This window comes from Oryzias latipes, chromosome 11 (genome assembly GCF_053564925.1).
Source record: "Oryzias latipes strain Hd-rR chromosome 11, Olatipes_Hd-rR_3.1".
NCBI classification, from domain to species: domain Eukaryota; kingdom Metazoa; phylum Chordata; class Actinopteri; order Beloniformes; family Adrianichthyidae; genus Oryzias; species Oryzias latipes.
In genome coordinates this window covers 18058503-18073323 of record NC_136247.1, presented here as the reverse complement: position 1 = coordinate 18073323, position 14821 = coordinate 18058503, and the positions used below count along the sequence as shown (strand labels likewise).

At 40.6% G+C, this 14821-nt stretch overlaps 1 protein-coding gene across 1 annotated transcript; it reads right to left on the bottom strand.

Moving 5' to 3' along the window:
- Window positions 1-377: 377 nt before the first annotated feature.
- On the bottom strand, window positions 378-4914 carry tril (TLR4 interactor with leucine-rich repeats). The gene has a single exon (XM_004074019.5). The coding sequence runs from the start codon at window positions 3174-3176 to the stop codon at window positions 798-800; it is 2379 nt and encodes a 792-aa protein (XP_004074067.1). The 5' UTR covers window positions 3177-4914; the 3' UTR covers window positions 378-797.
- Between the last annotated feature and the right edge of the window lie 9907 nt (window positions 4915-14821).

Below are 14821 nucleotides of genomic sequence, written 5' to 3'. Positions count from 1 at the left end.
GTAGTTATGTGCACGTTCTGGTCTGTGAGTGTGATTTGTGGAGCGTTCCACCCTGGCAATTCAGACACTTGCTTAACCGTTAACAGACCTCATCCTTACGCACAGGCATCACAACCACTGCAACATCTAGATTTATGGCTTCATGTTCAAAATGTTACCATCTATCAGTTATGTTCAATTTGATTATTTTTTTATAAGGGAGAAAAATACTGTAAAACAGATGTTTGTAGTTTCTGTAAAGCGGTTAATACTTTTTCCTTCCTTCTTTGGAAACACTCTCTTCCCCTTTAGAATAAGTGCCTTGCATGAGATCCTCAGTAACCATGGTGATAGCAGCATCTTCTGGAGCACAAAACTGACCGAAAGGGATCAATTGATCACATTAAAGGGGATTTTTACTTGTTTCCAAAAAGATACAAAACTCCATACAAAAGTATAAAACATAATGCGTTACAAATATTCCTTTTATCTGCCAATCAGCAGCCATCATTACTTTTTTATTAAAACCATGAAACAATATGATGTCTGTGAATTCAGTATTAGCACCGTAGTTGAAATTCGTGGTACATCATTGAAATATGCTCACTTCCAGTCCTAATGTTTGTTTTTCAAACACCTGCAGGTGGGAGGAAATGAAAGAGGAAAGGGACAAAGCAGGAAAGGGACGTCAGGGAAATTGCACTTCCTCGCCAGTCTGAAAAGGCCATCATGAGCTCAGCTGAAGAAGCTGCTCGGTTCTTGTGTTCAAATTAGTGCGTGTCACATGACACTGCTGCATGAGTCAAAAGTTCATTGTTTCAGTCGGTGAATCTCTGCATGTCGCTGCCTCTGTGGACACTGCAGCTGTCCAGAAAACGGTCGCAGGGAAACTCAATGAGATCCCCCTCCTCGATTGGAGAAAGCCGTGCTGGTCGGCTGCTCTGGTAAGTGGTGAAGTCAGCAGAAACGGATGCTGTCGCCATGGCTGGGCGAAACGGTCTCCTGGTTGAATACATGTGGCGCACGTGGACGGCAGACTTCCTCCTCCGCAGCCTCTTCCTGAGGAAGCGGCCCAACCAGACCCCACCGATGACCAGCAGCAGCAGAGCATTTCCTGCAAGCGTTGCGAGTGTCACCAGCTGGAGATCTGACGTCAGCATGGCTCCCCGGTTTATCCCCTCAGAAAGAGTGACCAGTCCAGCACAGTGGTCCCGGGGCGCGACTTGGCACACCGATCCTCCAACCACCCCTTCCACACAAACCATGTAGGTCACTCCTGCGCTTAGCTCTCGAAGGGTCACAGAGCGAGCCGTTCCTTGGGTATAAACATAGCGGGGGAAACGATCTGCGGTGCCGAATCTGTCAAACATCACACGGTAGTGGACTTCTCGGCTCGTCCTGGGTGTTTGTACGGAGTGATGATGATCCCTGGTGGTCCAAAAGACAGTTACAGTACTAGAGGTTATATGTGCCACTGAAACGTTGTAGATGAAATGGTGATTGAACACACATGGATCTGCAATTTCATGCTGATCTGATCTTAGAAGATCAAAGGTTCCTCCTGACGGGACAGAGGAGTTGGTGAAGAGGCCAGGGTCTGCTGTTGGATCAGATTTGGAAGGAACCTTCAATTTACGCCTTCCTGTGCCATGTTTTGAGTTTTTTGGTTTCTTTCCTTTCAGCACGTATGAGTTTTCTATCATCTCAATGCCGCTTTGGTCTCCTTGGACTCCTCTTTCTCTTTTCCTTTTCTCCTCCCCCCTTGTCCTCATCACTCTTTCCCTTCTCCATGGTCTCCAATTGTCTCTTTCACCAACTTCTGTTTTATTTGCTCTTCCTCTCCATTCTCCAACCATGGCTCCATGTAGATCTCCTCTCCCTGTTTCCTCCATCTTCAAAACGACACCTCCTCCCCGGCTCTCCTCTGGCCCAGCTTCACTTTTGCACAAATGGCTCAGGTTCCCGAGGGACTGCAGCTGGGAGCTGTTCACATAGTCCAAATACTTCCCCCTCAGAGTTGCCGGGTAACGACATTGCAGAAAAACAGTCAAAAGTTTACCCTGAGATTGCACAGCAGCCATCCATCTTTTCAGCTCATTCAAACGGCAGTCACACGTCCAGTTGTTGCCCTGGAGATCCAAGTCAAAAAGTACCTTGTTGAGGGCAAAATTGCCCCCAGACAGACTGGTAAGGAAATTGTTCTTGAGCTTTAACACTTTTAAGTGCTTTAGTTTGGAAAAAGCCAAAGAATCTATGTGGGAAATCCTGTTGCTGCTCAAGTCTAGCTCCTCAATGCGCTTCAAAGGGTCCAGAAGACCAGCAGGGATTTCCGCCAAGTCGTTGCCATCAATCAGAAGCTCCCTGAGGCTCAACAGCCCCTTCAAGGCTTCGCTGTCCATCTGAGAGATTCGGTTGTTGCTAAGGGAAAGCTTAGATAGCTTTTGCAGGTTTTGGAAGACATGGTTTCCAATGTATTGGATTTCATTTTCAGACAGCAGCAATGTGGTGAGAGCTCTGAGGTGGGAGAAAGTAAGGGTAGGCAAGCCTGACTGCTTGTTGTGGGCCAGGTTTAGATAGCGAAGGCTGGTCAGTTTGGAGAAAGCCTTTCTGTGGATGTGCTGCACTTTGTTGTGCTCCAGATGCAAAAAATGGAGACTCGTCAAACTTTCAAAAACAGAGTCCTGAAGGACTTCTAGGAAGTTACCATCCAGACGCAATTTAACCAGATTGTGCAAGTGGGTGAACAGGTTAGGGGTGATTTTCTTGATGGCATTATTGTTTCCATAGAGAACGGTTAATTTCTTCAGGGGCTGTAAAGTCCCAACTGGTAGAGCTGATAAGAGATTGTGTCCCAGATAAAGCTCCTCCAACCTGGTCAGTTTCTCAAAAGCGTTTGGATGAACCGTTGCCACCTGGTTGTACTGTAAATTTAGCCTTATAAGGTTATTGTACCGCGTGAAATCAAGGGCAGAGATGTTGGTGATGAAGTTTCCTCCGAGGTTTAAGGACAGTGTGTAGTTAGACGCCTCTGCTGCGGGTTGTGGCACAGTGCGCAGCCCTCGGTTTGCGCACATGGCGCGCTGTGGAGGCTGGCATTCACAGCGCTCCAGACAGAAGTTCATCGCCAGTGAAGATGAAAACACATTCGGCGACAGCAGGAAGAAGCAAAAACACACCAGGAAAGCGTTAGTATCCATTCCCAAGGAGATCACAGCAGTTGCTTCTGCTGTTCAGGTGCAGTCGCCCTTCTCCTCTGTCATGCTGGACGCAGATTCCTCCATATCATTACGCTTCCATGACGGTCGGCGAGAGGCTTCACCTGCATTGTTCCATCACCAAGCAGCAGCTCACAGAAAATTTAATTATTCCTCCGCGGATGTTGTGTGTGCGAAGTCCTCCATCTCTCCAAATGCGCATCTGTTGCGCATTAGAGCACGGTCACACGCGCGTGCACAAAGGAGCACTCATAATGAAGTCCCTCCCTCGCAACCCCGCCTGAACCAGATGCGCACGCATTAGAACTTTGCGCGCGCCTTCATGGGTTTTCAAAGCCGTTTTGTGAGTTTAAGGGCGCGCTCCCGCGGCCTTCGGGGGTCTGACATGAGGTTCGGATTCGTGGAATGAATACAAACAGGAAGACATTCTTCCCACGGAATCCCAAGAGAATATTTGCTTGTTCTTCCTTTTTTTTGGTGCAAACCATTAATGGAACGAGTTCCGCTGAGCTCTGTTTATAGTAGCTGTTAATACACACAGCGGAGGCTGTTTTTCTGCGGTAGAGGATGTGCACCAGGTTAAACACAAACTTTTTATAACCCAATTAGGGATGTGATCATGTAAATGTTTACATAATCTAATTTATCAAAAGCTTATATGGCGCGGACAAAACTTGAATCCAAATTTCATTAATAAGATTTTCTAGTAAAGACTACAAACGATAAAAACGTTTTTAAATGAATCTGCTAACATCAAAATAACTATTCCTACATCAGAATGAGAAATTATGTTTTTTTAATCAAAGATCCATCCATCCATTTTCTATAGGGTCATGGGGATGTTGGAGCCTATCCCAGCCACTGGGGGAAGGTGGAGTGGTTTCCTGTCAAGAGATGGTGGTGTAGCAACCACTATGCTGGAGAGCAGGTGTGTGCAGCAGAAACTCAAAGGTTAAAAGTGTAACCCTTGTGCTATCTTAGATGACCCCACCCTTACATTGACGTGTTCTCCCTACCATGACAAAGGTGGAAAGATTTCGTGTAATCCATGGACACCAATGAAGATCACAAATGAAGGTTCAGAGCACTGTCTAGTGGGTCTAGATGAGCCAACTCCCAATGTTAAAGTGCCTATGATAGCACAAGGGTTAAACATGAAGAAAACCCACAAACCAAGGAGAGAACCAAAAAGGGGACAAAGCATGTGGTCTGTTGTAGAAGACTGAACACCAGACACTTATGTGCACCGGGGATCATAAACCCCTTGACAACTATTGATGCATCAAACCACTTTGGCTCCAAAATTACCTAAATTTAACTTCTACTTGAAAGCAAAAAAATAAACAAGTGATTTCTTTTTAAGCTGGAAATAAATTTGGGCGTCAAGGGGTTAACACAAATCAAGACAGCTGTGGGTAGTTGGAAAAGTAAACCTGGTGTGACTGAAAGGGAAAACTTGAAAACAGAATATAAGAATTAAAGAAATATTTAAAAAATCCAAACTAGAGCACAATCCTCGTACTGCCAGTTCATTGCACAGAAACGACCACAAACACATTCACACTATAACAGGCTATTTAAAAATCACCAGTTAACCTGTGAAACATGTTTTTGGACTGTGGGAGGAAAATCTGAAGGAAACCCACAGGTGCATGAAGAGAACATGCAAACTCCACCCAAAAAGGGCCCATCATTACTTAAATAAGCCAAAAAAGAATGAAAAAAGTCAACAAGGCCAACAACGGACATCAAACAAGGCAGAAAAATACTAAAAATGTATGAAAAGAGAACAAAAATCTGGCTTGTTTTTACTGAAGATGTTTAGCTTTTTTTCAGGGCACAATAAAATTATAACCTAGAGTCTCATCAATCAAACAACTGTGCGGAGAACGAGTGAGAAGTTATGATCAAGAGTCCAACAGCTGGATTTAGAAAAATAAACCATCCCAAAGTCAATCGATAACGACCAACCAAGGTTCAAACACCTGGATTTCTACATCTTTCCCTGTCAGCATGACATAAAATAAATGGATTCAGCATAACTGCACAAAAATTCTCAAAGCCCAAGGCTTTAGAGGAGAAACGTTAAGAATTGTTTTGTTTTTCCTTTTTATTCCTTATTCTAACAACAATGAAAACAGTAACATGACTTATTTTAGGATAACATTTATATTTCTATTCAAAGATTAAGAATGTTGCCGTATAGCAGCTCAGTTTGACACTACTCCTGGAAGTTTCTCTGGGTTACTGGGTTCCAGTAATAGTTGATCAGAAATCATACACTGGTCATGTTTATGGGATTATGTCATAGACAACAGTTGAAGGGGCTGATAAACACCATAACAGTGAGGATATCTGGTGACCTGCAGAGGAAAATCTCATTCATTAAATAATAAACTATTCATTTGGGTACAAAAGTTCAGTTTATCATGTGAGTTTTCTTCTAACACATTTCTTTGACATTCACACATTTACTGATAAGAAAACATTTAATGGCTTTATCTCTGTATTTCATTATCAGCAAACACGTTTAATTAATTCCATCATTTGAGCGTTTCTGCTTCATATGGTTTTTTCAGTTCCAATTTACAACCAGATCAGGATTTTTGCACTTTATTTTGAAACAAATAAAACAAAAATGTATAAACAATACTTTTAAAGTCCCACCCTGACCATCTTTAGATCTATTGGAAAAGCGTTCCCTAGTGGTCTTTTAATTATGGTGATTCTGGTTTGAGATAAAATCAAGAAAACTGTGTTGTTTTTCTAGAACATGGTTTCTGGAGAGGCAGGATTTCATTAGAAATTTACCTCTGAGTTGTGGGCACGTTTACACAGTCTCCCACTAGCTTACAGCCCCTCACAATTCCAACTGGTGCAACAAAAATGGTAAGTCAATATTGGAGCCATCCAGCCGTACAGTTCTGAGCCAGATGTCAGCTCAGATGAGGAAAACGAATACGGGATGTATTCGTCTACAGGTGGATGTATCAGCTGATTGTACCACCTACATGACTGCTTCAGACATTTTCCAACAGAATTTTTTCGTCTGCTCCTGATTCACAGCAATTTCAATAAATACTCAGAAAGTTGAGCTTAATTTTCTTTACATATGTCCTCCATCATCAGTAAAATGCTACAAGAACTTGTTAAAAACACCATTTTCATTGAAGTGGGCCTTTAAGCACAAATGTAAAAGAACTGACTCACAGTGGTTTCCATTTGAACAATGACCTTTGCAACTTCTGGTTTTGTCAACACTCACTCCTTCAATGCGTGGCCTCGTTCTCATGCATACCTTTCGGTAGATATCATCAGACTTTACAGTGAGAGACAGAGTAACGCCACTCATGGGGAAATCCATCTCTGTATGAAGCCATTTTCTTCTCTCTCTGCATCCCCATCCATCCCATAATTTGGCCACTCTTGAGGACAAACTCTCATCCTGGGAAACCACTTAGAGATCTAGTTCATGGGACTGAACATTTGTTCTGCCTGGTGGAGTTTGAAGGTAAAGGAAATGCACAGGTCAACTGGCTATTCCTGTGACATCAGGAGGAACAGTAGCTGATATCATTTCATTCAAAATGAGGTTCATGAGATCTTCTCATGGTAATAAAGTAAATCACACATTAGTGTAAGCAGCGAAGAACGAAAAAACATGACGGCAAAGAGAGGACAGACAGTAGAGCTGAAGGGAAAAGCGTTTTTCTGGCGTTGACCCAGATTTTCAAAGTTGCTGGAACGTTTGGCTCTTCTGAGAACAAATTACATCGAAACTTCTCCTGCTCCCAACAAGGCTGACCTAATAATCTGTGCTGGAGTGTCAGACTGTCTGAGAAGGCGAAATATCCACATCATCACACCAACCTACAGATGCACATGTGTCTAATGTTAAAGCGTAAGAGCATAGGAACGGGACTACTTTTCCATTTTCTAAACAGTCGAAAGAGCATAACTTGAATTAGAGAAAAAATGTTCACGGTTTGTATTTGTTTCTAACAGAAAAAAAAGACCATCTTGGTTGTACATTTAAAGAAAGATTTGACAGAAAAGTATATAAAAAGTAGTTTGTATCCAAGCACTAAATACTACACTCCTGTTTTTCAAACTAAACAATCCTATATTTTAAAAGAAAAAGTCATTTTTAGGGGTGTAAAGGATACAGATATGTATTGAAAAATCGATCTTGTACTAAGAGTAAAGCATTATCGTTTCATACTTTCAAATATGAACAAGATTATGTTGATAAAAAGGTATAAATTCAATTAGGGAATTAAAAAATTGGTTTCTGTCAAACATTGTTAGTTTCTCTTTTTATGTACTCGTGACGCAAACAAAAAGACTTCCAATCACAAACTTGCTCCATCAAATCGGGTCAGTTCCAATTGGCTGAAGGGGAACCACTGAGTGAGTGTTTTGTTCACTAAACACAAGATAACCCTTTTTTTCACAGTACAGTAAAAAAAATACCTTACAAAATAAGACACCCTGTGTCCAAGAAGTTTGCAAATCTAACTAACTAAAATTAAATCAAAATGACTTAAGTGAAGTTTGAGTCAGTTTACTCTTTTTTTAAACTTTCTACTTACTTAAGTTTTATTTAAGGGAGCCGGTTTAGCTTGTGCTGGTTTGCGGCGCCTTCTGTCCGTGAAAACTGGGTTCGAATCCGGGCTGCTCCCTGTTCCCTTCTCTACTTCAGTGCCGGTGCCAAGCCCGGTTGCTTTGAGAGGGTTGTGTCAGGAAGGCATAAAACATTGCCAAGTTTACCATGCGACTTGTTCGCTGTGGCGACCCCTGATGGGATAAAGCCAAAAGAGAAACAACAACAACAACAACAACTTACTTATGTTTTATTTCACAGTTACTTTATAAAATAACATTTTTTTTTTAATCCAAAGAGCTACAATGGAGGGGTAAAAGAGTCTCGTGTGGCTACGGAGCAGCAGGATGCAGACCCCTGCTCTTACCAATTGGAAGATGAATTCATAAATAGAAAAAGCCTGCAAACAGTAAGGCCAAACACCATGTCAGCCACATTTTGCAGTAGTTTTGCAGGTTTCTGAAGGCTTCAAATGCTTTATTTGTGCTGCGTTGGTTTACTCTTTGTACATTCCTGAATGCTTACAGGGATGAGTACAGGAGAGCAAAGGCAAGGAGAGGATGGGATGAGGAGGTTAGGGTTGTGAGTGTGTTGGAGCGTGCATCACAGAGTGCACGAGCTGAGTTTACATGAGCAACAGCTGCTGCCGTCATTAAGCGATTTCGCCAGAACTGAGTATCGCCGATCTCACCGTTACTGTGTGTTGGGAGGGGGGGACGACATATGGGTCTTTCTTCAATTAGAGACAGACACTGTCCTCTGAGCGGGATGATGAACACACATTTAACCTGTGCCAAACTATAGATAAATGAGCCAGAAAGACTGAGAGGAACACCTGGCCCTCATGCCTGTAGCCCTCCACATTCCCAGTGCTTTGCAAACCCCCCCGGCTGGTTCCCATCACAGGCAAGAGAAAGGAGGTCAGTTTGGACGGTCACATGAAATGAAACAGGCTAACTTTTGCTACACATCAATGGTCAACTAGCTAAACTACTGAATCTACTAGAATCAAAGCACGAAACAACGCTGCAACAATTACATGCAACCGTATTAAAACTGTGTTGTCATGGGCGGCCTGCAGGCTATGGGAGAGTTCTGCAGCCTGACCCCAACGGGTCATGTTTCGTTTTTGAAGCCAGCATGTTGATGGAAGCGTGGGACGGGCTGATGCACGAAAGGGGACGCCAGGAGAGTCTGGAAAACCTTTACAGTTGCAGTCAACCCTGGGAGCAAAGAGAAAAGGGAGGTAAAGGAAGGAGGGGGGCCTTTTACATCTGGAAAAAATTTGAGAGTGTGTTATTACCCTGCTGAAAGTCTGGAAAGACTGGAGGTGGAGATAGAGGGAATGGGAGGGTACTGTAAATACTAGCTGATATATGGAGAAGCAAATTCTTTCATCTCACTGGTCTGATATAAACTATCTGCATCCATGATAGACCTCAGTCACATAATGAGACTAAAGTAATGACTGGAGAAGAGGACTGAAGAGTACAAGATAACCCCAGAAGTCATGACAGAGGCGCCTGTGCACACAGCAAGATAAAGCCAACCCCAAAAAGGAACATGTGGACTAGATCTTTGGATTTGCATCGCTTTGTCTGGACCATGGCAAATCGTAAACAAGAGCTCCAGAAAAATGGGCCCTTTACGAGTCCTTAAAGCAAAGACATTAGGCAGTCATTTAGGTTGACACATCTGTGCTGCAGCTGTTGGGGTCCCCTATCTGTGCTGCTAATGTGCAACATTGCCCCCTAAAGACATAAAGCAGCACTTCAGAAAACACAACAACCTATCTTTGCTCATCCATCCATCAATTTTCAGGACCCACTGAATCCTCTTCAGGATCACAGGGTTGCTGGAGATAACCCTGTTACTGTGGGGTGAAGGTGAGGTACAACCTAAGCAGGTCATCAGCCTGTTGCAAACACTAACATGCACGCTTAATGACAATTTAGAAACATCAATTGACCTATGAAGCATGTTTTTGGACTGTGGAGTGCCCGAGAAAATCCACACATGCACAATGGGAACACGCAATCTCCACACAGAAAGTCCCAGCCAGGATTTGAACCATTTTGGGACGAGAGTGCTAACCACTGTGCCCCCATTCAGCCCTATTTAAGCTCATTTTGTTAAAAAATCGCAACAATTTTGTTCAGGAAATAAACACAAACTCATTAGTTTGTTTGCTATGAAGCATTAAGTCACCATGATAGATTTTGTGAAAAATTATGATCAGGACAAACCTGCTAACTGGTGGGATTCTGTGGCGTTATAAAAGCCCAGATGTCTCTTTGAATGAGCTGTCATTTTAAGTTTTTTAAAAGTTTTAAAAAATTAGCAGCTGCAAGAATATATTTTAATAACAAAATAGCATTTTTCTTGGTTTTCCTACTGAGACTGCATGTGTTTGCATGTTAAAGAATAGCTTTAATAGTTAATAGTAGGAATAGATTTTTCGAAGTCACGTTTTTAAAAGACTTGCTTTTGGTGTCATAACTTATTTTCTTTTTGAAAACAAAGACTTAACTGAATGCACTCTAACAGTTTCTAAAAGTTTTTATTTTTTCAGGTTAGGATGTTAAATGATTTTAATCTGTCTATGAAAACAGACATAATCCCTCAGTGGAACACGAATGAAACGTGAGGCAAGCGTTGATCCCTCTAATCTGAGCAGCACTAACAGTAAATGGAGACTTTTGATTAGTGTCCAAATAGTGGAGTGAAAATTATTTTATTTCATTTTAAGATGACAAATCCCAACCAAATGACACATGTATTACAATAGCAGGTCTTCCATAGCACAAGTGTTTCATCCAGCAAATCATGAAAAGATTTAACTTAGAACTCACTCCAATAAAAATTATTTCTTTGGAGTTTAGCATGTTCTTGTGGTATTTCCTTATGATGGAGGACATATGTATAGAAACAGTGATCTTAAATTTGCATTTCAGAGTAATTTTTTAAAAATTCAAATTGTTGTGAATCAGATCAGACAAAAAAAATGCCGTTTGAAAAGGCTGGTAGAAATTTAAAATTGCATTTCTGAGTATTTTTTCACCCCAAATCATCGTGAATCAGGAACATATGAAAAAAAAAGGTTTGAAAAAAATGGTATTTGTGACGTGGAAAATAAACTAAGCGGGCCACAAGCTTCCTGCTCCGCTCCATTCTGATGCATCCACTTGTAGACGTACAGATCCATGCACGTCTTTGTTTTCCTCATCTGAGCTGGAATCTGGATCCAAACTGTACGGCTGGACAGATCCTATACTAATCAACATTTTTGTTGTACAGGTAATGATATCTTTGGGGGGTGTGAGGGGTTGTAAGCCAGCGGAACAGCGTGTAAACAGACAGATGACGGGACATAGGGAGAGGGCTTACTCCACACCAACAGTACTGCCCACAACTCATGCTGCTCTGCAGAAACTAACCAGTTTTTATTTTGGCTAAAAACGGCATTATCATTATCAAAAAAAAAAAAAAAACACTGCGAATGCTTTTACAATAGATAAAAAGTGGGACTTTAACAGTTTGGGCTCTGAAGTGAAAGATTTGTCAATTCTAACATTTTTTTTCTAAAGGAAAAATAATTGATTTAGCTCTAAATAGGGCATTAAGTTCTCTTTTCAGGGTTTAAGGCATTGCTTTTATGCATCTATGATGAAATGGCAACTTTTCTTCTGATTAAACACCATGAGGGCCCAACAGCTTCCTGCCTGATGGCTGCTCTGTCTGCAGTAACCTTAGCATCCCTACAGATGACACTGTAGTGCACAATTTGATTGTGTTCTTGCTGTTGCCACAGCAAACGGTAGAGACAGGGTGAGTGAAACAACCACAGGATTAAGCTTCTCTGCTGTTTCTTGATTTGATTAAAGCATTTACATTCATTTGACGCTGAGCTGTTGGATTAGGGTTTCAGTTCTTGCTGTGTTTTCTGCTGTGTGTAGATGAGTGGGTGTGTCAGGGTGTGTTTCTCTGTGGTTGTAATCACACACTTCTTAGGTAAGTAAATGGGATCCTATGTTTAACAATGAAAAGCATGTGATTTAAACTTATGAAACTGCTGCTTTTTCCTTTTTAAACATTAGACCATGTAAACGAACCAGATCCCTGTTCAGATAATTAAATGTAAAAAAAAAAAAAAGTTCTGACGTGCATAAAAATAGTTGGTTTAAAGTGTCTGAACACACCCGGTATTGACCCTCCCTTTCCGAGAAAAAAAAGCCCTTCCCTCCCTCGACAATATTTTTTCTCTCTCTTCATCCTGTTGCCATAGAATTAAGCCCAGACAGGAAGTCAGCCTCATGCCCATGCAAAAGAGAGCATTTGTTTGGGTTAGTAGTCAAATTCTTGACATGAACTAAGCCAAAAACAGCAGACCTATTGGACCTTTGATGGAAAATAGAAATGCGAATCACTTGGTCATCTTGAGGTTTGCAGCTAAACGGCTTGAACCGCCTATTAAGACTTTAGATCAAACAATTAGAAGAAATGTACTTGTCAGACTAGAACAATTGATGCCAATTCATATGAATAATGTGAACTAAAAAAGACAAACTTGTATTCAATATCATAACATTTAAAGCAGGCTTAATCACCTGAGCCTGATTTTATGTAATCCTCGTAAACAAATTAAGTAATTTGCTGTTATTTGCATCCCATTGTTGCTAGTCCTGAAGGATTTTACAGGACGGTCATTGCTTTGAGGACACGTCAGAGTTCCAATGTTTCCAATTGTTTTGTTTTTTTTAAACCTTTTCTTTTGTTTAATAATTGAGGACATGGATAAAGCTAATTCATCTTAAAATTGCATTTCTGAGTATTTCTTCATTCTAGTCATGAATTTGGAACAGATGAAAAACTGCTGTTTGAAAAAGCTTTTAGTTCAGATGCACTGAAGCTAGAATTCTCAGGCCACAAGACCTGCTCTGCTGCATTCTGACGCAATTTACTTCTTCGTTTTCCTTGTCTCAGCTGGAATCTGGATCCAAACTTAACGGCTGGATAGTTGCAATATTGCTCGCCATTTTTGTTGCTCCAGTAATGTTGGGGGTGTGAGGGAGGTATAGGCCAGTGAGAAAACATTATAACGGATGGATGACAGGAAGTGGGGGAAAGTTTGCTGTGCGCCAACGGTCCCGCTCTGTAGAAACTATGTCCTAGAAAACAACACAGGTTTTTTATTAAATTTTGGCTAGAGGCAGCACAGTCATGATTAAAAGACTACAGGGAACACTTTTAGAAAAGAACAAGAGATGATCAGAGTGGGTCAAACGTGTACATTTAAACATACTGGCTAATGTAAAAAAATCAACGTAGTCAAATGATAAACCAATGAATGTCCGTGTTTAAAGCAAATAATGATTCCAAATGCCACCTGTGCTAGTCTACAGCCAATGCATCTGCTAATGCTGGTTAATATCCATACCTGCATTGCAACAAAAAAAGGTTGAATTCAAAAGTGAGGCTAGGATAAGGGTGTATTTCTCTTAAGATCTTCTTAAATTCTGCTCAGATTTTCCAGCCACTTTTTTTTAACACTTGTGCTATCCTAGGGCCTTTAACATTGGGAGTTGGGTCATCTAGACCCACTAGACAGTGCTCTGAACCTTTTTTCTTCAATCATTTGTGATCTTCACTGGAGTCCATGCATTACATGAAATCCTCTTCACCTTTATCCACCTTTGTCATGGTAGGGAGAACACGTCAATGTAAGGGTAGGATAGCACAAGGTTTAACAGTAAAAGGCAAATTGGATGAACATCTATTACAGCACACTGCAAAAAAAAAATAATCACAAGAAAGTAGTAAAATTGTCTGTTCATGCTGTGAGTAATTTAATCCTAACAAGAAATGTTATGATAAGGTAGCAAAATATAAAAAAAGAGTCATACACAAGCACTTAAAAAGGGAAGTATTAGGTGAAAAAGCCAAATGTTAGATAGAATTACCTCAAATTGATTATTCTGCCCAATAATAAGTATTTTTTTGCTAGTTCTAAGCTCTGTAAAAAGATCTGTATTTTTATGTTGTTTTTTGTGCTTAATTGTAATTTCTTTTGATTACAGTGACAACAAGCTTAATAAGTGGAAATGCATTGTATATGGAACAAAATGTAAACAAAATGAGAATATGATCTTAGAACAAGTTGGCCCATCTTCCTAGATTCTCTTAAAATAAAAAGTAGCACCTATTTTTAAAACTTAAATCCAAATTTTTGTTTCCAAAATGATGGCGGTCTAACTTGTCAACATTTCTTGAACTTTGAAATAACATCCTTAAAACTGAATCAACAATTACAGTTCAATTAGAGTTTCTTGAGTGTTGGCAAGAATGTGGAGCAAAAGTATTTTTGACTCATTTTAACAATAATTTCCTTTTCGCAAAAAAAAAAAAAAAACGAGTAAGGCAAAAAAAAAATTCTCGACTGCTGTTTTTAAGAAAAGGTTGGACAGTGTTTTGAATGTCTAAAAGCAACGTTCGAAATCTTTGCCAGTATCAAATAGTTTGCTGTTTAAGAAACAAAGTTGGTGCATGGCCAACAAAAACACAATTTTTTTGTGGTAAATGTTTATTATTAAAAGTATCACCAAACCTTTATGGCACTTTTGGCAAACAGCTTACTGTGCAGTGCAGCTTACTTCACAACATAATGGTTTAAAATCCATAATCATTAATATTTTTAAGCTTTTCTTCAACATCTTTCTCTGTTGAAGACACAGCTTTTTTTGACAAAATGATATTTGAACCTAGATACTTTCCTTTTTGATTCTTTTCGTACTTGAATGTACTTTAGACTTTCTGAGGCCAGCATGCTTCAATGTTTGTGGCCAAACAGGCAGACGAGACCAACGCGTTTATGAACTCGAATAATAAGCCTGTTTTATCTTAAGGCAGCATATCTGTTGTGTAAACACAAATCTGTAAACTGAAGAGTGTATTCACAAAACGTTTGCGTCACTAACTTTGCTAACTACCTTCCCTCAAGCTTTTTCGTCTACGTCACAGCTTTTTC

What these genes read in the sequence shown, in the direction of transcription:
- tril (XM_004074019.5), bottom strand. Translation starts at nt 3,176, where the DNA reads ATGGATACTAACGCTTTCCTGGTGTGTTTTTGCTTCTTCCTGCTGTCG.